The following is a 20,655-nucleotide window of genomic DNA, read 5'->3' as shown; positions in this document are numbered from 1 at the left end:
CCAATTATTGACAACAGTTGACTCTGTTTACCGGATTATGCTGATTCTGTGCACACATTATGTTCTGTAGGCTTGTGAATGCTCAGGAATGAAAGAAAGGAACACGATGCAGAACATGTAACTTGATCATTTCCTCAACTGAAGGGTAAAGGAGGGAGTTCAAGAATAAAAGAGGGGACTCAAGAATAATGGAGGGAACGTGCTTGGGCTCAGTAGGATAGGTACTAGGCGAGTACTGTTTTTTACCAAGGAGAAGAATATGGAGGAGAGTGAGATCAGTCAGTGACATCAGTGTGGAGAATACTCATTTTCATAGGCATTTACAATTAATGGTAAGACCCGTAATAGCATTGATGTACAGAGGGATCTTGGGGTCTAAAGCCATAACTCCTTGAAAGTAGCAAAACAAGTAGATAGAGTGGTACGCCTGTCTTAATTGGTCAGTGCATTGAGTATAAAAGTCAGGAAGCCATGATTCAGGTTTGTTGGGCATTGGTTGGGTTGCATTTGGAGTATTGAATGCAGTTTAGTTTAGTTTAGTTGAGAGATGCAGCCCTTTGGCCCACCGAGTCCGTGCCGACCAGCACACTTACACAAGCTTTTTTACACAGGGTGGTGGGTGCCGGGAGCCGGGAGCGTGCTGCCAGTGGTGTTGATGGAGGCAGATGCCAGAGTGGCGTTTAAGAGATTTTCAGATAGACACAAGGTTTTAGAAGGATGAGAGGGGATCTTACTGAAACATTTAAGATTATTAAGGGATTGGACACGCTAGAGGCAAGAAACATGTTCCCGATGTTGGGGGAGTCCAGAACCAGGGGCCACAGTTTAAGAATAAAGGGTAGCCCATTTAGAACGGAGATGAGGAAAAACTTTTTCACTCAGAGAGTTGTGAATCTGTGGAATTCTCTGCCTCAGAAGGCAGTGGAGGTCAATTCTCTGGATGCTTTCAAGAATTAGATAGAGCTCTTAATGATATAAGAAAATAACTGCAGATGCTGGTACAAATGTTCTGTGAAGTATTTGAAAACAAATTGATTCATGACTTTCGAATTTTTCTGATTTATTTTTTGAACAGAGATACTCGCTGGAGCCCATGTCCTGTTGACTGGAGCTAGTAAAGGAATTGGTGAACAGATGGCATACCATTACGCCAGATTCGGCAGTGAACTTGTGATAACTGCACGGAATAAAACTCTACTGAAACAAGTAAGGAAGTAAATAATAAATAACTAGGCCAAGTGGACCCGTTGTGCCCAAACCTCTCCTGCATTGGTGCAGCACCCCACCTCACCCCCTCCCCCCTCCCCCCCTCCTCCCCTCATCCCCTCATCCCCCTCCTCCCCTCATCCCCCCCTCCCCCCTCCCCCCGCTCCCCCCTCCTATGGAGAGATATAGAACAAATGAATGAAAGATATGCAGGATATTTCTCTATCACCGTCTACATCTCTCATTTCCCTGTCCCCGACTCTCAGTCTGAGGAAGGATCTCGACCTGAAACGTCACCTATTCCTTTTCTCCAGGGATGCTATTTGACCAGCTGAGTTACTCCAGCTTTTTGTGTCTATCTTCGGTTTAAATCAACATCTGCAGTTCCTTCCAAAGCTAAACCAGAGGCTGGGTACAATGTGCTGATGTGACAATATAGTCTATTTAGTGATACTAATCTGAGACAGATAGACCACAGCAGCTCAAACTTGCTTTTTCAGTTTCCCAGCCTCTTCACTGCAAAACCAGTTCCATGCCTTTCATTATCACACGCTCAGTGTAAGCTTTATATCGTCAGTGTCATGCAGATGAGAAATCACTCCAGGGTGGATTTGCTGTTGTTTTGCATTTGTTTTTTTCCCATGCCAACCCCTGGTGGAATCTTCCTCTGGGATCTGGTCTCTCTGCACTTTGACATGGCTGAGTGTGGACTGGGAGTGTCTCAACACACGCACACGCGCACACACGCACACAAATGCACATGCACACACATGCACACATGCATATACACACACACACATACATACACACACACACACACACACACACACACACACACACACACACACACACACACACACACACACATACACACATACACACATACACACATACACACATACACACATACACACATACACACACACACACACACATACACACACGCCCGGAGTTCTGCCGCCCCTGGGAGCTGGAATGCTGGAGTATAGTAACTCAGCGGCATCTCTGGAAAACAAAGTACGGTGACATTTGGGGTCGATGCGTCGTAGGATCCTGTTGCTGTTTCAGTGTGGCAGTGAGAGTCCACTCGTTGGAGGTATCGCCTTTTGGTCCCGTGTATGAAAAGGATTTTGTGTGTGATCGATGGTCGATGCGGACTCGATGGGCCAAAGGGCCTGTTTCTATCCTGTATCTCTAAACCAAAGTAAACCCAGCTGCTACAATCATTGGGAAGTGGAGCCACACTGCTGCTTTCTGTGTTGGTTTTAGTTGTGAGCCCACCGTTACTCCATTAACCTAAATTTTCAACCATTTTGTTTTGAAAGGTGGAGGAGAAGTGTTTGCAACTTGGTGCTCGTAAAGTCTACTCCATCTCCGCCGACATGTCTGATCCAAAGAGTGGAAATCAAGTGGTGCAATTCGCTCTGGAAAAACTAGGTTAATGTTTAATTGTAATCAGTGCGGAAGTAATATTTCTTTTCTGCGGCAGATTGCTGAAAGGCAAAAGGGCACAAGGTTCAAAGCTAATTGTCAAAATTGTTAAATCAAAAGTCCAGAGGCGCACAATGGTTCATCGGTAAAGCTGCTGTCTCACAGCATCAGCGACCTGGTTACGATCCTGACTACGGGTGCTGTTAGTACAGAGTTTGTACGTTCTCCCCGTGAGGGCCTGGGTTTTCTCAGGGCGCTCCGGTTCCCTCCCACATTCCAGATTTGAAGGTTGAATAGCCTTTGTAAATTTCCCCTAGTGTGTTGGATAGAAAGGTGACCGTTGGTCGGTGTGGACTTCGTGGGACGAAGGGACCGACCGCTCTGTATCTCTGAGCTAAACTAAAAGAGTAAAGAGCGTTTAATTATTTAGTTTAGTTTAGAGGTACAGTGCGGAAACAGGCCCTTCGGCCCACCAAGTCTTCGCCGACCAGCGATCCCCGCACATTAACGCTTTCCGACGCACACTAGGGATAATTTTTACATTTACCAAGCCAATTAACCTACAAACCTGTACGTCTTTGGAATGTGGGGGGAAAACCGAAGATTTCCGAGAAAACTCACAAAGGTCACGGGGAGAACGTACAAACTCTGTACAGACAGCACCCGTAGTCAGGATGGAACCCGGGTCTCTGGTGCCTCCACTGTGCTGCCCCAAATACCGGGCGGCACGGTAGCGCAGCGGTAGAGTTGCTGCTTTACAGCGAATGCAGCGCCGGAGACGCAGGTTCGATCCTGACTACGGGTGCTGCACTGTAAGGAGTTTGTACGTTCTCCCCGTGACCTGCGTGGGTTTTCTCCGAGATCTTCGGTTTCCTCCCACACTCCAAAGACGTACAGGTATGTAGGTTAATTGGCTGGGTAAATGTAAAAATTGTCCCTAGTGGGTGTAGGATAGTGTTAATGTGCGGGGATCACTGGGCGGCACGGACTTGGAGGGCCGAAAAGGCCTGTTTCCGGCTGTAGATATATGATGACATGATATGATAATATGCATATGTATTGGCAACAGAACAAAAATTCTTACTTGCTACAACTTACAGGCCTGTTAACACAATAACACATGAATAAATATACAATAATCAATAATATAATAAATTAATAACAGTAATACCAGGTAACCATTATAATGTTTAAAACAAACTAATTATAGGGTTATTGACGAGGATCAATGATATTGGCACTATTAGATAGAACTTGCAAGAGCTCTTTCTGAGGGCGGCACAGTGGTGCAGTGGTAGAGTTACTGCCTTACAGCGCCAGTGACCCGGGTTCGATCACAACTGCTGATGCTGTCAGTACGGAGTTTGTACGTTCTCCCTGTGACCACATGGGTTTTCTCCGGGTGCGCCAGTTTACTACGACACTCCAAAGATGTGCAGATTTACAGGTTAATTGGTTCCGGTAAAATTTGTAAATTGTCCCTAGTGAGTGTAGGATAGTGTTAGTGTTTCGGGGTAATTGCTGGTCGGCACAGGCTCAGTGGGTCGAATGGCCTGTTTCCATGCTGTATCTAAACTAAACTAAACTAAACTTTGCATTTTGTGCCCAACCAAACCCTGCCTGCTTCCAAGCAGATTCAAACCCTCTTCCTGGCAATCGTCTAAAACGAAACCAGATTGATTGTAATCTTAACAACATGCCTGACTGAATGTTTCAGATCAAGTTGCTAAGCCCATCTATTTCTAGATTGGACTCGGAGGGACAAAGGGCCTATTTCCGCGCTGTATCTCTAATCTATACTATAGCTGGCTTAGACGTAAGTGGAACAATTCTAATTGTGTGACTGAGGTGATAGTTAGAACATTGTTTCTCATGCAATAAATGATTCAATTATGACATTAAAAAAATAGCTGGTTAAGAAATGAATGGTGAGTAGGAAGTGGAGAGAGATTAGCCATTTTGCTTTTACATAGAACCCCAATATGGATGTGATAGAGTTTGGGGTCGAAGGTCAAGGGCTAAATTTTGGTTGGTTTAGTTTATAGATACAATGCAGAAACAGGCCCTTCGGCCCACCGACTCCACACCGAACAGCGATCCCCGCGCATTAACACTATCCTACACACACTTGGGACAATTTACACTTATTCCAAGCCAATCAACGTCTTTGGAGTGTGGGAGGAAACCAAAGATCTCGGTGAAATCCCACGTGGTCACGGGGAGGATGTACACAAACTCCGTACCGACAACATCCGTAGTCGGGATCGAACCCGGGTCTTGGGCGTTAAAAGCGCTGTAAAGCAGCAACTCTACCGCTGCCCAAATGCCTCCCTTCTGTGCGGTAGTCATTGTGATTCATGTGAATCCTTGTAATTCTATGTCTCCCAACCCCAGAGGTAGCTCTCGACAGCTAAACAAGTGTAATAATGTTGGTGCCCTGTTGTTCTTCTCTCCCAATATTTAAGTGCGGTATGATAGAATCGCAGAGAATCATCCATGGGAACTCTCCCCAATGCACTGACCCTGATTGACTTCACCCTTCCAGTCACATGTATTCAAGAGAGAGTTAGATATAGCTCTTAGGGCTAACGGAATCAAGGGCTATGGGGAGAAAGCAGGAACGGGGCACTGATTCTGGTGATCAGCCATGATCATATTGAATGGCGGTGCTGGCACAAAGGGCCGAATGGCCTACTCCTGCACCTATTTTCTATGTTTCTATGTTTCTACATCCTTTAATGGGAATGCACGTGCTTGGCCACCCAGTGCATGATGCGCACACACAGACAGACACACACTTCTAAAGCGGAGATTGCCAGATTCTTGATTAGTACGAGTGTCAGGGAGAAGGCAGGAGAATGGAGTTGAGAGGGAAAGATAGATCAGCCATGGTTGAATGGTGGAGTAGACTCGATGGGCCAAATGGCCTACTTCTGCTCCTGTGACTTCTATCTCTAAATCTAAAAAAAATCTAATAACTTATGAATATGCACACACGCATACACACACACACACACACACACACACACACACGCGCATGCACACACACACACACACACATGCACACACACACACACACACACACACACACACACACACACACACACACACTAGACAATAGGTGCAGGAGTAGGCCATTCGGCCCTTCGAGCCAGCACAGCTATTCAATGTGATCATGGCTGATCATTCACAATCAGTACCCCATTCCTGCCCTCTCCCCATACCCCCTGACTAAGCTATCATTGAGCTCTATTTTACTCTCTCTTGAAAGCATCCAGAGAATTGGCCTCCACTGCCTTCTGAGGCATAGAATTCCACAGATTTACAACTCTGAGTGAAAATGTTTTTTCTCATCTCCGTTCTAAATGGCCTACCCCTTATTCTTAAACGGTGGCCCCTGGTTCTGGACTCCCCCAACATTGGGAACATGTTTCCTGTCTCTAGCGTGTCCAATCCCTTAATAATCTTATACGTTTCAATAAGATCCCCTTTCATCCTTCTAAATTTCAGTGCATACAAGACCAGTCGCTCCAGTCTTTCAACATACGACAGTCCCGCCATTCCGGGAATCACATATGCATGCACACGTGCACTGTTATCTGCAGAGTTTGGGTACCCACTTTTAAGCTTGAGTTGCTCCAGCATTTTGTTTCTATCTTCGATGGAGGGTGGAGGTTTGAATTTAGCAAGTAACAGGATCGTTCCGAGTCAGCATGGATTTACGAAGGGGAAATCATGCTTGACTAATCTTCTGGAATTTTTTGAGGATGTAACTAGGAAAATTGACAGGGGAGAGCCGGTGGATGTGGTGTACCTTGACTTTCAGAAAGCCTTCGACAAGGTCCCACATAGGAGATTAGTGGGCAAAATTAGAGCACATGGTATTGGGGGTAGGGTACTGACATGGGTAGAAAATTGGTTGACAGACAGAAAGCAGAGTGGGGATAAATGGGTCCCTTTCAGAATCAAGTCAAGTCAAATTTATTTGTCACATACACATACACGATGTGCAGTGAAATGAAAGTGGCAATGCCTGCGGGTTGTGCACAAAAAAGAATTACAGTTACAGCATATAAATAAGTTAATAAGTTACTATTAGTGTCGACAAAAATTTAGTCTCTGGGGTTATAAAAGTTGACAGTCCTGATGGCCTGTGGGAAGAAGCTCCGTCTCATCCTCTCCGTTTTCGCAGCGTGATCATAGCATCTGGAACAGTCCGTTACTGGGGTGGCAGGGGTCCCTCATGATCTTGCTTGCTCTGGATCTGCACCAGGTCGACAGGCAGTGACTAGTGGGGTACCGCAAGGCTCGGTACTGGGACCGCAGCTATTTACAATATACATTAATGATTTGGATGAAGGGATTAAAAGTACCATTAGCAAATTTGCAGATGATACAAAGCTGGGTGGTAGTGTGAACTGTGAGGAAGATGCTATGAGGTTGCAGGGTGACAGGTTGTGTGAGTGGGCTGATGCATGGCAGATGCAGTTGAAAAGGGGATGTACAACGAGATCTGGGTGTCCTAGTGCATTAGTCACTGAAAGGAAGCATGCAGGTACAGCAGGCAGTGAAGAAAGCCAATGGAATGTTGGCCTTCATAACAAGAGGAGTTAAGTTTAGGAGCAAAGAGGTCCTTCTGCAGTTGTACAGGGCCCTAGTGAGACCGCACCTGGAGTACTGTGTGCAGTTTTGGTCTCCAAATTTGAGGAAGGATATTCTTGCTGTTGAGGGCATGCAGTGTAGGTTTACTAGGTTAATTCCTGGAATGGCGGGACTGTCGTATGTTGAAAGACTGGAGCGACTAAGCTTGTATACACTGGAATTTAGAAGGATGAGAGGGGATCTTATCGAAACATTTAAGGTTGGACACGTTAGAGGTAGGAAACATGTTCCCAATGTTGGGGGAGTCCAGAACCAGGGACCACAGTTTAAGAATAAGGGGTAGGCCATTTAGAACAGAGATGAGGAAAAATGTTTTCAGTCAGAGAGTTGTAAATCTGTGGAATTCTCTGCCTCAGAAGGCAGTGGAGGCCAATTCTCTGAATGCATTCAAGAGAGAGCTAGATAGAGCTCTTAAGGATAGCGGACTCAGGGGGTATGGGGAGAAGGCAGGAACGGGGTGCTGATTCAGAATGATCAGCCATGATCACATTGAATGGCGGTGCTGGCTCGAAGGGCCGAATGGCCTCCTCCTGCACCTATTGTCTATTGTCTATTGTCTATTGTCTATTGTCTATTGTCTATCGCAAGGACCAGGAAGTGTGTGTAACACTTATGTCGTCCCAACCTGTAAAGATCCCGATCCATGTCGTCCAGAGATGCTGCCTGACCCGCTGAGTTACTCCAGCACGTTGTGTTGTATTTGGTATCCGGAAGGAAATGGCTGAGTGAGGCAGTGCTTAGAATAACGTGAAGTTTTACTCATTCCATCTTTCCCGCAGGGTCTCTCAACTATTTGGTTTTGAATCACATCGGAGATGATCCTTTCCAGATGTGGAGTGGGAATGCCGAGCTCACAAGCTGGCTAATGCAAGTAAGGTTCAGGTTCTGTTTATAATGACTTTATTTCCATTAGTGAGTTTGGCAGGAATATGGAAGTCAACCGTGTACACATGTGAACAGAGCAAAGATAAAAAGCTTGATGCCGGAGTACGAGTTCAGGGCAACTGCAGAAGGCAGCTCTTTCGTGGAGCATGGTCCTGTCAACGAAGATAGACACACTATGCTGTAAACTCAGCGGGTCAGGCAGCATCTCCGGAGAAAAGGAATAGGTGACGTTTCGGGCGGGAACCCTTCAATCTGAAGAAGGGTTCTGACCCGAAACTTCACCTATTCTGAATTGCTCCAGCATTTTGTGTCTATCTTCGGTATATCATCTGCTGTTCCTGTGTCTATCATCTGCTGTTCCTTCCTACACATGATCCCATCACCTATATCCATCCTTTGTCTGATGTACACTGAACGTCTTCAACCACTGGACAAATTCCCATGCCTTCTGAATAAGGAATGAAACTGTTTCTCTAGAGATAAGGAACTGCAGATGCTGCTTGACAAACAAAGACACAAAGTGCTGGAGTGACTCTATGGGCCAGGCTCCCTGTGACCACATGGGATTTCTCCAGGTGCTCTGGTTTCTTCCCATACATCAAAGACCTACAGGTTTGTAGGCCAATTGGCTTTGGTAAAAGTTGTAAATTGTCCCCAGTGTGTCGGGTAGTGCTAGTGTACGGGGTGACCGCTGGTCGGCACGGACTTGGAAGGGCCTTTGTCTGCGCTGTACCTCTAAAGTCTTAATTTCTGGAGAACATGGAAAGTTTGAAGAAGTGTCGTGTCCTGAAACGTCAACTATTCATGTTCTCCAGAGATGTTGACTGACCCATTGAGTTACTTGACCACATTCAACAATCTCTCCAGCACCTTTCACACCTTGACATCATCATAAGTGCTTTGCAGCCAGAAAAGTGTATCTGCTTTGTAATGAAGAAAGAGGCTCAGCGGTAAAGTTGCTGCCTTACGGCGCCAGAGACCCGGGTTTGATCCTGACTACGGGTGCTGTCTGTACGGAGTTTGTACGTTCTCCCAGTGACCTGCGTGGGTTTTCTCTGAGATCTTCGGTTTCCTCCCACACTCCAAAGACGCACAGGTTTGTAGGTTAATTGGCTTGGTTATAAATGTAAAATGATTCCTAGTGTGCGTAGGGTAGTGTTAATGTGCGGGGATCGCTGGTTGGTGCGGACTCGGTGGGCTGAGGGGACCTGTTTCTGCACTGTATCTCTAAACTAAACTTAAACTAATAGCCAATTCACCTAGCAAGCTTCCGACAAATAGGCCACATGCAGACTATAAGAACAGCACATATTCTGCTTGGGTAGCTTACTACCTACCATATGAATATTGACCTCCAATTTTAGATAACTAACCCACAGCAACCTTCCCCCGTCCCCTTCCACCTACATCCCTTCCACTTGCTCACATTTCTCCCCTTATCGTCTATCTCAGCCTTTTGTCTTCTTCCCAAAGCTGGCCATTGTCCACCTATCTGCCAATTAAACCTCCCTCACCTGTATCCACCTATCACTTGCCTGACCTTGTCCCTCCCCCACCTCTCCTCCAGCTTTCTCCCCCCTATCTGTCTGAAGAAGAATCCCAGCCCAGAATGTCCTCCATGTTTACTTTAGTTTAGTTTAGACATATAGCATGGAAACAAGCCCATCGGCCCACCGAGTCTGCATCGACCGGCGATCCCCGTACACTAGCACTGCCTTACACACTAGGATCAATTTACAATCTTTACTGAAACTAATTAACCTACAAACTTGTTCATTTTTGGAATGGGGGAAGAAACCGGAGCACCTGGAGAAAACCCACACGGTCAGGGGGAGAACGTACAAACTCCATACAGACAGCACCCATAGTCAGGATCGAACCTGGGTCTCTGGCGCTGTAAAGCAGCAACTCTACCGCTGCACCACCTTGCCACCCCAGAGCCGTTCTCCAGGGATGCTTCCTGGGCTGTTAAGGTACTCCAGCACTTTGTGTCTTTTTTTTGTTGTAAACCAGCATCACCAGTTCCTCCCATTTAGTTAAATATTACCGACTGGATCATGATTTTCTTTTTGACTGAGGGATAAATATTGGCCAAGACCCCTGCCCATTGCCCTGGTCTTGTACGAGATACATCAATGAAACATTAAAGCTTAACCAAATGGAAATGTGCTCAGGTGCTCCTTGGACAACATCCTTGAGTTGGCTAGGGGATAAATGGAGACTTGGAAAAATGGTTCATTGGTCACTTCCATTTAATTTAGTTTAATTTGGAGATACGGGGCGGAAACAGGCCTTTCAGCCCACCATGTTCGCACCGACCAGCGATCCCCGCACACTAACGCTGTCCAACACACACCAGGGACAATTTACAATTTTTACCAAAGCCAATTAGCCTCCAAACCTGTACGTCTTTGGAGTGCGGGGGGAAACCACAGCACCTGGAGAAAACCCACATCGGTCACGGGGAGAACGTACAAACCCCATACAGACAGCATCCGTAGTCAGGATCGAATCTGGTGCTGTAAGGCAGCAACTCTACCGCTGCGCCACCGTGCCGCCATTGATAAATTATATCTTATTTGATATTTTTTGGGACATTATGGTGTAAATTCAGCAGCACACTCCCTACAATGAAAGAAAGTTAGTAGAAAATATATAGGTCCTTTAAGGACTTTACAAATGTAGCAACCCAACATGTCGAAAATTGTGCTTACTGGTGAATTCAGCATAGGGTGAGAGTGCGATCCATAGTCAACCCCACAGTAAGACTGCAGTGTTACACTGACTAATTCATCTCTAGTTTACATGTTAGTTGGAGGACACATTTTGACCGGGACATTGGGGAGATTTCCCCTCCGGCTAGGTGGAACTAGTGCAGATGGGACATGTTGGTCGGTGTGGGCAAGTTGGGCCGAAGGGCCTACTCTGTGATTCTATGACTAAAGAGTGCTTGTCCTCCTGTTATGGTTTATGGGGCCTCATTCTATAGTCTCATCCAAATGATACTTCCTACTAAGCTGTGTCTCAGACCAACCAATGTTCCCTTAGTATTACACTGTGGCTGTCAGCTGAGTTATCCCTCAGGCGTTGAAGTGTAACATGAACTCACCATCTTCTGACTTGAAAAGGCAAGCAAGCTCCAAAAAGCAGCAGGCTCATGGTCCTTTTTTTATGGGTTTCATGTTGAAAGTGTAGAGACACAGCGCAGAAACAGGCCCTTCAGCCCACCGGGTCCGTGCCGACCAGCGATCCCTGCACCGTAACACTATCCTACACGCACTAGGGACAATTTTTACATTTACCTTGCCAATTAACCAACAAACCTGTACGTCTTTGGAGTGTGGGAGGAAACCGAAGATCTCGGAGAAAACCCACGCAGGTCACGGGGAGAACGTACAAACTCCACACAGACAGCACCCGTGGTCGGGATCGAACCCGGGTCTCCAGTGCTGTATTCGTTGTAAGGCAGCAACTCTACCGCTGCGCCACCGTGACCGCCCTATAAGTTGACGTGCGTGTTTGGGTTTGAGGAGTTGCGCGTCGCTGAAGGCTCGTTGCACATCTCAACCTGACTGTGGAGGGGTTTGTGTTTGCTGACCTCTGTGGTCAGAGTTATTTCAGAGTGAGTTATCCCTTCTTCAATGTTTCAGATCAATTTCCTGAGCTACGTGCAACTGACTGCCGCCGCGCTGCCTTCGTTAATCGAAAGCAAAGGATCCATCGTTGTCGTCTCCTCTGTTTGCGGTAGGATATTATCTGGAATTCTCTTCTCATTGCTACGTGGCATGGTGCCAGGGTGACACGGTGGCGCAGCCTAGAGACAGAAGAAACATAGAAAGATAGGTGCAGGAGTAGGCCGTTCAGCCCTTTGAGCCATTCAATATGATCATGGCTGATCATCTAAAATCAGTACCCCGCTCCTGCTTTTTCCCCATAATCCCTCGATTCCTTTAGCCGTAAGAGCTAAATCTCACTCTTTCTTGAAAACATCCAGTGAATTGGCCTCCACTGCCTTCTGTGGAATGAGGAATTCCAGGTTTTTCCTCATCTCAGTCCTAAATGGCCTACCCCTTATTCTTAAACTTTGACCCCTGGTTCTGGACTCTCCCAACATGGGGATTTTTTTTCCTGCATCTAGCCTGTTCAATTCTTTAAGAATTTTATATGTTTCTATGGGATCCCTTCTCATTTTTTAAATTCCAGTGAAGACAAGCCCAGTTGACCCATTCTTTCATTGGTAGAGCTGCCGCCAGAGACCAGGGTTCGATCCCATCTACAAGTGCTGTCCATACGGAGTTTGTACGTTCTCCCTGTGATCTGCGTGGGTTTTCCCCAAGATCTTCAGTTTCCTCCCACACTCCAAAGACGTACAAGTTTGTAGGTTAATTGGCTCGGTATAAATTGTAAATTGTCCCTGGTGTTTTGCAGGATAGTGTTAGTGTATGGGGATCGCTGGTCGGCGTGGACTCGGTGGGCCGAAGGGCCTGTTTCCGTGCTGTATCTCTAAACTAAACTAAACTATGCTGCATTTTTCCTCATGAGAGCCTTCCTCGCCAATTATCTCACTTGTACTAACTCATGATTTTCTGATTGGAATTTGATTGGGCTTTGGATAGTACAGATTTGGTATGAGATCTTAGCCAAGGAGAAGATCAACCCATACTCTGAAGAGTGGGGGGGCAGCACAGTGGCGCAGCAGTAGAGTTGCTGCCTTACAGCGCCAGTGACCCTGATTCAATCCTGCCTACAGGTGCTGTCTGTATGGCGTCAGTATGTTCTCCCTGCGACTACATGGGTTTTAGAAACATAGAAACATAGAAAATAGGTGCAGGAGGCCATTCAGCCTTTCGAGGCAGCACTGCCATTCATTGTGATCGTGCCTGATCATCCACAATCAGTAACCTGTGCCCAACTTCTCCCCATATCCCTTGATTCATAGAAACATAGAAAATAGGTGCAGGAGTAGGCCATTCGACCCTTCGAGCCTGCACCGCCATTCAATATGATCATGGCTGATCATCCAACTCAGTATCCCGTACCTGCCTTCTCTCCATACCCCCTGAACCCTTTAGCCACAAGGGCCACATCTAACTCCCTCTTAAATATAGCCAATGAACTGGCCTCAACTACGATTTATTCACAAAATGCTGGAGTAACTTAGCAGGTCAGGCAGCATCTCGGGAGAGAAGGAATGGGTGACGTTTCGGGTCGAGACCCTTCTTCAGACTGATGTCAGGGGGGCGGGACAAAGGAAGGATATAGGTGGAGACAGGAAGATAGAGGGAGATCTGGGAAGGGGCCTCAACTACCTTCTGTGGCAGAGAATTCCACAGATTCACCACTCTCTGTGTGAAAAAAAACTTTCTGATCTCGGTCCTAAAAGACTTCCCCCTTATCCTTAAACTGTGACCCCTTGTTCTGGACTTCCCCAACATCGGGAACACCTTCCTGCATCTAGCCTCTCCAACCCCTTAAGAATTTTGTACGTTTCTATAAGATCCCCCCTCAATCTTCTAAATTCCAGCGAGTACAAGCCGAGTCTATCCAGTCTTTCTTCATATGAAAGTCCTGCCATCCCAGGAATCAATCTGGTGAACCTTCTCTGTACTCCCTCTATGTCAAGAATGATTCCACTAGCCCCCAGAGCTCTATCTAACTCTCTCTTAAATTCATCCAGTGATTTGACCTCCACTGCCCTCTTGTGGCAGAGAATTCCACAAATTCACAACTCTCTGGGTGAAAAAGTTCCTTCTCTCCTCAGTTTTCCCTGGATTCTCCGGTTTCCTCCCACACTCCAAAGACATACAGGTCTGAAGGTTAATTGGCTTCTGTATTAATTGTCCCTATTGTGTAGGATAAACCTCGTGTACAGGGTGATTGTTGGTTGGCATAGACTCTGTGGGCTGAAGGGCCTGTTCCCACACTATCTCTAAACTAAACGAAGCAATTAACCCATTATTGATCCCTGTAGATGTACTTCCTGAAGGGGCAATAGGAAAATGGGGGATTTTTTCTATAAGCCGAAAGATTCATGGGCACTACTAATAATTTATCAGCTAGTTCCATTTCAAAACCACCTGAAACCACTGCATTGAAGTTGGCAAAGAGAGAGCATTCAGCGCACATGAAGTCTCATTCAATTAATAATGAAAGGCACAGATAGAGTGGACGTGGAAAGGATGTTTCCACTGGTGGGAGAGTCTAGGACCAGAAGTCATAGCCTCCAAATTAAACGGCGCTCTTTTAGAAAGGAGTTGAGGGGGAACTTCTTTAGTCAGAGGGTAGTTAGTCTGTGAAACTCTTTGCTACAGAGGGCTGTGGAGGCCAAGTTAGTGGATAATTTGTAAGGCAGAGACAGACAAATTTGTGATTAGAACGAGTGTCAAAGATCATGGGGAGAAGGCAGGAAAATGGGATTAGGAGGCAGAGATCAACCATGATTGAATGGCAGAGTGGACTCAATGGGCCGAATGGCCTAATTCTACTCCCATAACTTGTGAACGTGTCTATTGCAAATAAAGCATTGGACAAGGGTATGGGATGGTTTGGTTTAGCTCTTCATTCTTGTCTGACTTTCATCAACATTTGGGCCAAATGGTCTCCATGCTAACGTTCTCCCTATTGTGAGTTTCCACTTGTTCAGTCATGTACTGAGCCCCTGCCTCTGGATCATTGGTTCCCATCTCGGGAATGCTAGTAATATAGCAGGAAAATGGAACTGCAGATGTTGGTTCACACAAAAGGACACAAAGTGCTGGAGTAACGCAGTGGGTCAGGCGGCATCTCTGGAGAACATGGATAGGTGATGTTTCGGGTCTGAAGGGTACTGACCTGAAACGTCACCTATCCATGTTCCCCAGAGATGCTTCCTGACCCGTTGAGTTACTCCAACACTCTTGAGTGCTTTTGCTGGTAACATGCCTGTCCTGCTGTTGTTTATTATTGGGACAACGTGCGTGTGAACAAGTTCAACTTTGATGCCATTTCACCACCCTCATGCCATTTTGTAGTAATTAGACAACCCGACATCTAGGCTGCCAACATCTAAATGGTTATTTGGTCAGAGATAGAGAGCAACCAGAACCATGGGATGAAACTGAAGTGTGTAATTGAGACAGAGAGAGTCATTGAATGAATATGAATATGAATACGTTTATTGGCCAAGTATGTGCATATACAAGGAATGTGCCTTGGTGCTCCGCTCACAAATGACAACACAAACATACAGTTAACAATTAAGAATAAAGCATAACACATCAAAACAATAAGGATACAACATTACGATCTAAACATGTGGGTGGAAATAAACCAGAGCAAAAAAGAAACCACAGACTTTGGTTATTGAGTAGAACTACAACCCGTGGAAAAAAAGCTATTTTTATGTCTGGCTGTGGCTGCTTTGACAGTCCGGAGTCATAGAGTCATATAACAAGGAAAAAGGCCCTTCAGACCACTGTGCCCACACTGACCAACATATCCCATCTACACTGGTCCCACCTACCTGCATTTGGCCCATATCCCTATAAACCTATCCTATCCATGCACCTGTCCAAGTGTCTCTTACATTTTATGATAGGACCTGCTTCAACGTCCTCATCCGGCAGCTCGTCCCATATACCCGCCACTCTTTGTATGATAAAGCTGCCCTTCAGGTTCCTAGTAAATCGTTCCCCATCACCTTAAATCTACGTCATCTGGTTCTTGATGCAAAGACCTTTTTTTCATTTACCCGATCTATTCCTCGCATGATCTGATACCCCTCGAGAAAATCACCCTCATGCTCCTGTGCTCCAAGGAATAGCGTCCTAGCCTACTCAACCTTTCCCTTATTGAGCAGCACGATGGCACAGCAGTAGAGTTGCTGCCTTACAGCGTCAGAGACCCGGGTTCGATCCCAACTATGGGTGCTGTCTGTAACGGAGTTTGTACGTTCTCCCTTTGACCGCGTGCGTTTTTTCCCATTGCTCCAATTTCCTCCCACACTTCAAAGACGTACAGGTTTGTGGGTTTAATAGGCTTGGGTAAATATTGTGTAGGATAATGCTGGTGTACTGGGTGATTGCTGGTGCACTGGGTGATTGCTGGTGTACTGGGATTTGCTGGTGCACTGGGTGATTGCTGGTGTATTGGGTGATTGCTGGTGTATTGGGTGATTGCTGGTGTACTGGGTGATTGCTGGTGCACTGGGTGATTGCTGGTGCACTGGGTGTTGCTGGTGTACTGGGATTTGCTGGTGCACTGGGTGATTGCTGGTGTACTGGGATTTGCTGGTGCACTGGGTGATTGCTGGTGTATTGGGTGATTGCTGGTGTATTGGGTGATTGCTGGTGTATTGGGTGATTGCTGGTGTACTGGGCCATTGCTGGTGTACTGGGCGATTGCTGGTGTACTGGGTGATTGCTGGTGTACTGGGTGATTGCTGGTGTACTGGGTGATTGCTGGTGTACTGGGTGATTGCTGGTGTACTGGGTGATTGCTGGTGTACTGGGTGATTGCTGGTGTACTGGGGGATTGCTGGTGTACTGGGGGATTGCTGGTGTACTGGGCGATTGCTGGTGTACTGGGCGATTGCTGGTGTACTGGGTGATTGCTGGTGTACTGGGTGATTGCTGGTGTACTGGGTGATTGCTGGTGTACTGGGTGATTGCTGGTGTACTGGGTGATTGCTGGTGTACTGGGTGATTGCTGGTGTACTGGGTGATTGCTGGTGTACTGGGTGATTGCTGGTGTACTGGGTGATTGCTGGTGTACTGGGTGATTGCTGGTGTACTGGGTGATTGCTGGTGTACTGGGTGATTGCTGGTGTACTGGGTGATTGCTGGTGTACTGGGTGATTGCTGGTGTACTGGGTGATTGCTGGTGTACTGGGGGATTGCTGGTGTACTGGGTGATTGATTCCCCGCTACATCTCTAAAAACTGAAACTTAAAAAACCCATAGCTCAGGCCCTCGAGTCCTGACAACATCCTCGTAAATCTCCTCCATGTATCCAACCAACATGCAGTTCGCTTTCTCAACAGGCAAGATTGCCATTCCCTACACGACTTCGTACTCCGCATCAAAGTTTGCTTTGGAGGGATTCTTCAACTCCCTGCGGCACGAGCTGGCAATACAGAAGAGGGAAGTGTCAGTCACACTCTGCATCCTTGGACTGATCGACACCGAGTCAGCAATGGTGAAAATCAGGTGGGTTTGTCACTGACTGGCCGATCGATCACTTGATCGATTGATCGATCATTTGATCAATCGATCGATTGGTAGATGGAGTGATTGCTTGATTGGTTGATTACTTGGTGCAGTGAAATTCTTTGTTTTGCATACAATACACAGGTATGCAAAGCGTTTAGGGCACTGACAAAGTTGCACAAGTATTCAATGTAGTCCTGATGGTCCCTTTTACTGATTCCCTCTTTGTTCTCAGCCCCCCCCCCCCCCCACGCCATGTCCCTCTTTGTTCTTGGTGGCCCATCTGGGGAATGGAGGAAGGCAGAGAGAAATCACAGCACCACAGGGCGGCTTGTTGGCGTTGGGGGCGGCACAGTGGTGCAGCTGGTAGAGCTGCTGCCTCACAGCATCAGAGACCCGGGTTCAATCCCGACTTTCGACTTTAGAAATAAAGCATAGAAACAAGCCGTTCAGCCCTGAGTCCGCGCCGACCAGCGATCACCCTGTACACAAGCACCATCCTACACATGAGGGACAATTTACAACTTATAGACAATAGACAATAGGTGCAGGAGGAGGCCGTTCGGCCCTTTGAGCCAGCACCACCATTCAATGTGATCATGGCTGATCAGTCCCTAGTGTACAGGATAGTGCTAGTTACGGAATGATTGCTGGTCGGCATGGACACAATAGGCCGAAAGGCCTGTTTCCACATTGTATCTCTAAAGCATAGTCCAATTACAGTTGTTTAGGTATAATAGAGGTTTATCTTAAAATAATACCTCTCAGCCTTGAGACCACTGCGTTGATGTCAGTCATGCCTCATGGAATCATTGTCAAATTGACCCCCAGAATGGTTGCCAATATAATTGGATGTAAACGTAGATGGGTTGGTTGGTGAGTTTGCAGACGACACTAAGATTGCTGGAGTTTCGGAATGTGATGAACTCTGTCAAACAATACATTGGGATATAGATCACAGAAATGGGCTGAGAATTGGGCAGATGGAGTTTCAGCCGAGACGGTGTGGGATGTTCCACTTTGGGATGCAGAGAGTGGTGAAGAAGGCATCCGATATGCTTATGGTTGAGGCTTAGAGTGGAAGAGAGCAGGAAGTCTCTCTCGTGTAGGAAAGAACTGCAGATGCTGGTTTATACTGAGGATAGACACAAAGTGCTGGAGTAACTCAGCGGGTCAGGCAGCATCTCTGGAGAGAAATGGTGGGTGACGTTTCGGGCCAGAACCTCAGGAAATCTCTCCTGCCGGTTCGGCTTCACTTGGAGCATTCCATGCAATCCAGGTCGCCTCATTACAGTCAGGATGTGGAGGCTTTGGAGAGGGAGCAAAGGAGGTTTACCATAACCTGCCTGGATTTGAGGGTATTCACCATAAGAGAAAGTTGGACAGACCTAGATTGAGGGGAGAGGGGCAAAATTTCTGACTGTGAGCCATTGCCAGTAGAAGCAGAAACTTTGGGTGGCACAGTGATGCAGCTGGCAGAGCTGCTGCCCCACAGAGCCGGAGATGCCGGTTCGATCCTGACCTCGGATACTGTCTGTGTGGGGTTTGCATGTTTGCTCTGCGTCCATGTGGGTTTCCCTTGGATGCTTCTGTGCGTTAATTGACCTCTGTAAATTCCCCCTAGCATGTGGGCAGTGGATGAGAAAGTGGGATGACATATATTATAGTATCTCTAAACTAAACTAAAATTATATTGTATAATATGATATAATATAATATAATATTCGATTATGATTGTATTAATGTATTATTATATATACACATTTACCTTACTTCCTTATTTACATACACATTTACCATACTACCTTATACATATATACCACACACACATACACAATTGCATACAATTAATTACATATAATATATAATTTCACAAAATGCTGGAGTAATTCAGCAGGTCCGGCAGCATCTCAGGAGAGAAGGAATGGCCGACGTTTCGAGTCGAGACACTTCTTCAGACCTGAAGAAGGGTCTCGACCCGAAACGTCGCCCATTCCTTCTCTCCTGAGATGCTGCCGGACCTGCTGAGTTACTCCAGCATTTTGTGAATAAATACCTTCGATTTGTACCAGCATCTGCAGTTATTTTCTTACATACAATATATAATTTAACTTCTATTCTATTCTATTTTTTCTATTATATTAATAACATATAACATATAACAACTACAGCATGGAAACAGGCCTGTCCGGCCCTACCAGTCCACGCCGACCATTCTCCCTGACCTAGTCTCATCTACCTGCACTCAGACCATAACCCTCCAATCCCCTCCTATCCATATACCTATCCAATTTACTCTTAATAATACAATACATTTAGAATATAACAGAACAGCACAGCCCATGAACAGGCCTTTCGGCCTATTGTATTATATATTATTATATTAAATTATATTATGTTATATTAATAATACAATATAACATTGTATTAGACTGAAGGCCTGTACTGTCGTTGTATATTGTATGCTGTATGTTTTATTGTAAAATGGGTCACATTCCAGTGGTCTACCATATTATTTATATAAACCATAATAAGTACAGATGTGTTATATTCATGTATGAGACATGCCAACACACACACTGACCCTTGCCTTCTCTACCTCCATTCAGAGCCAGGGGGCTGGTGACCATGAGCCCCCACCCTGCTGCCGAGGCAGCGCTGGACATTATCCGAGGAGGGGCAACGAGGGCAAAGGAGATCTACAGCCCTTGGTGGGTGGAGGGGCTGGTGTGTACGCGGGAGTGGTTCACCACCCTGAAGGACATGATCATTCACAGATTCTTTGAGCAAAAGGATGAGCACTAACCATCAGTGGTGTGTGTGTGCTCCTGGGGAGCTGCAGAGCCTGGAACATATTGCTTGGCACCAAGCAGGGTTTGGTTGGGGATTAAATGCAAAGTTTAGTTTAGAGATACAGGGCGGAAACGGCCCCATCGGCCCACCGAGCCCGTTCCTACCAGCGGCCCCGCGCCACAACATTATCCGACACTTACCAGGGACGATTTTACATTCATACCAAGCCAATTAACCTACAAACCTGTACGTCTCTGGAGTGTGGGAGGATACCGAAGATCTCAGAGAAAACCCACACAGATCACGGGGAGAACGTACAAACTCCGTACGGACAGCACTCGTAGTTGGGATCGAACCCTGGTCTCTGGCGGCAGCGCTACCGATGAAAGAATGGGTCGACTGGGCTTGTATTCACTGGAATTTAGAAGGATGAGAGGGGATCCGATAGAAACATATAAAATTCTTAAAGAATTCAACAGGCTAGATGCAGGGA

At 46.4% G+C, this 20,655-nt stretch overlaps 1 protein-coding gene across 1 annotated transcript in view; it reads left to right on the top strand.

Moving 5' to 3' along the window:
* The window catches only part of LOC144607451 (hydroxysteroid 11-beta-dehydrogenase 1-like protein), a 28,874-nt gene extending 8,700 nt beyond the window's left edge, over positions 1 to 20,174 (top strand). The window contains exons 2-7 of the mRNA XM_078424315.1: positions 1,076 to 1,206; positions 2,532 to 2,643; positions 8,079 to 8,170; positions 11,835 to 11,928; positions 17,204 to 17,369; positions 19,979 to 20,174. Of these exons, the coding sequence (XP_078280441.1) occupies positions 1,076 to 1,206; positions 2,532 to 2,643; positions 8,079 to 8,170; positions 11,835 to 11,928; positions 17,204 to 17,369; positions 19,979 to 20,174 (791 nt within the window). The remainder of the gene's footprint in view (positions 1 to 1,075; positions 1,207 to 2,531; positions 2,644 to 8,078; positions 8,171 to 11,834; positions 11,929 to 17,203; positions 17,370 to 19,978) is intronic.
* The last annotated feature ends 481 nt before the right edge of the window (positions 20,175 to 20,655 follow it).

This window comes from Rhinoraja longicauda, chromosome 28 (assembly GCF_053455715.1).
Source record: "Rhinoraja longicauda isolate Sanriku21f chromosome 28, sRhiLon1.1, whole genome shotgun sequence".
Classification (NCBI taxonomy): domain Eukaryota; kingdom Metazoa; phylum Chordata; class Chondrichthyes; order Rajiformes; family Arhynchobatidae; genus Rhinoraja; species Rhinoraja longicauda.
The sequence above is the reverse complement of the archived record's forward strand: the minus strand, read 5'-3'. Positions and strand labels throughout refer to the sequence as shown.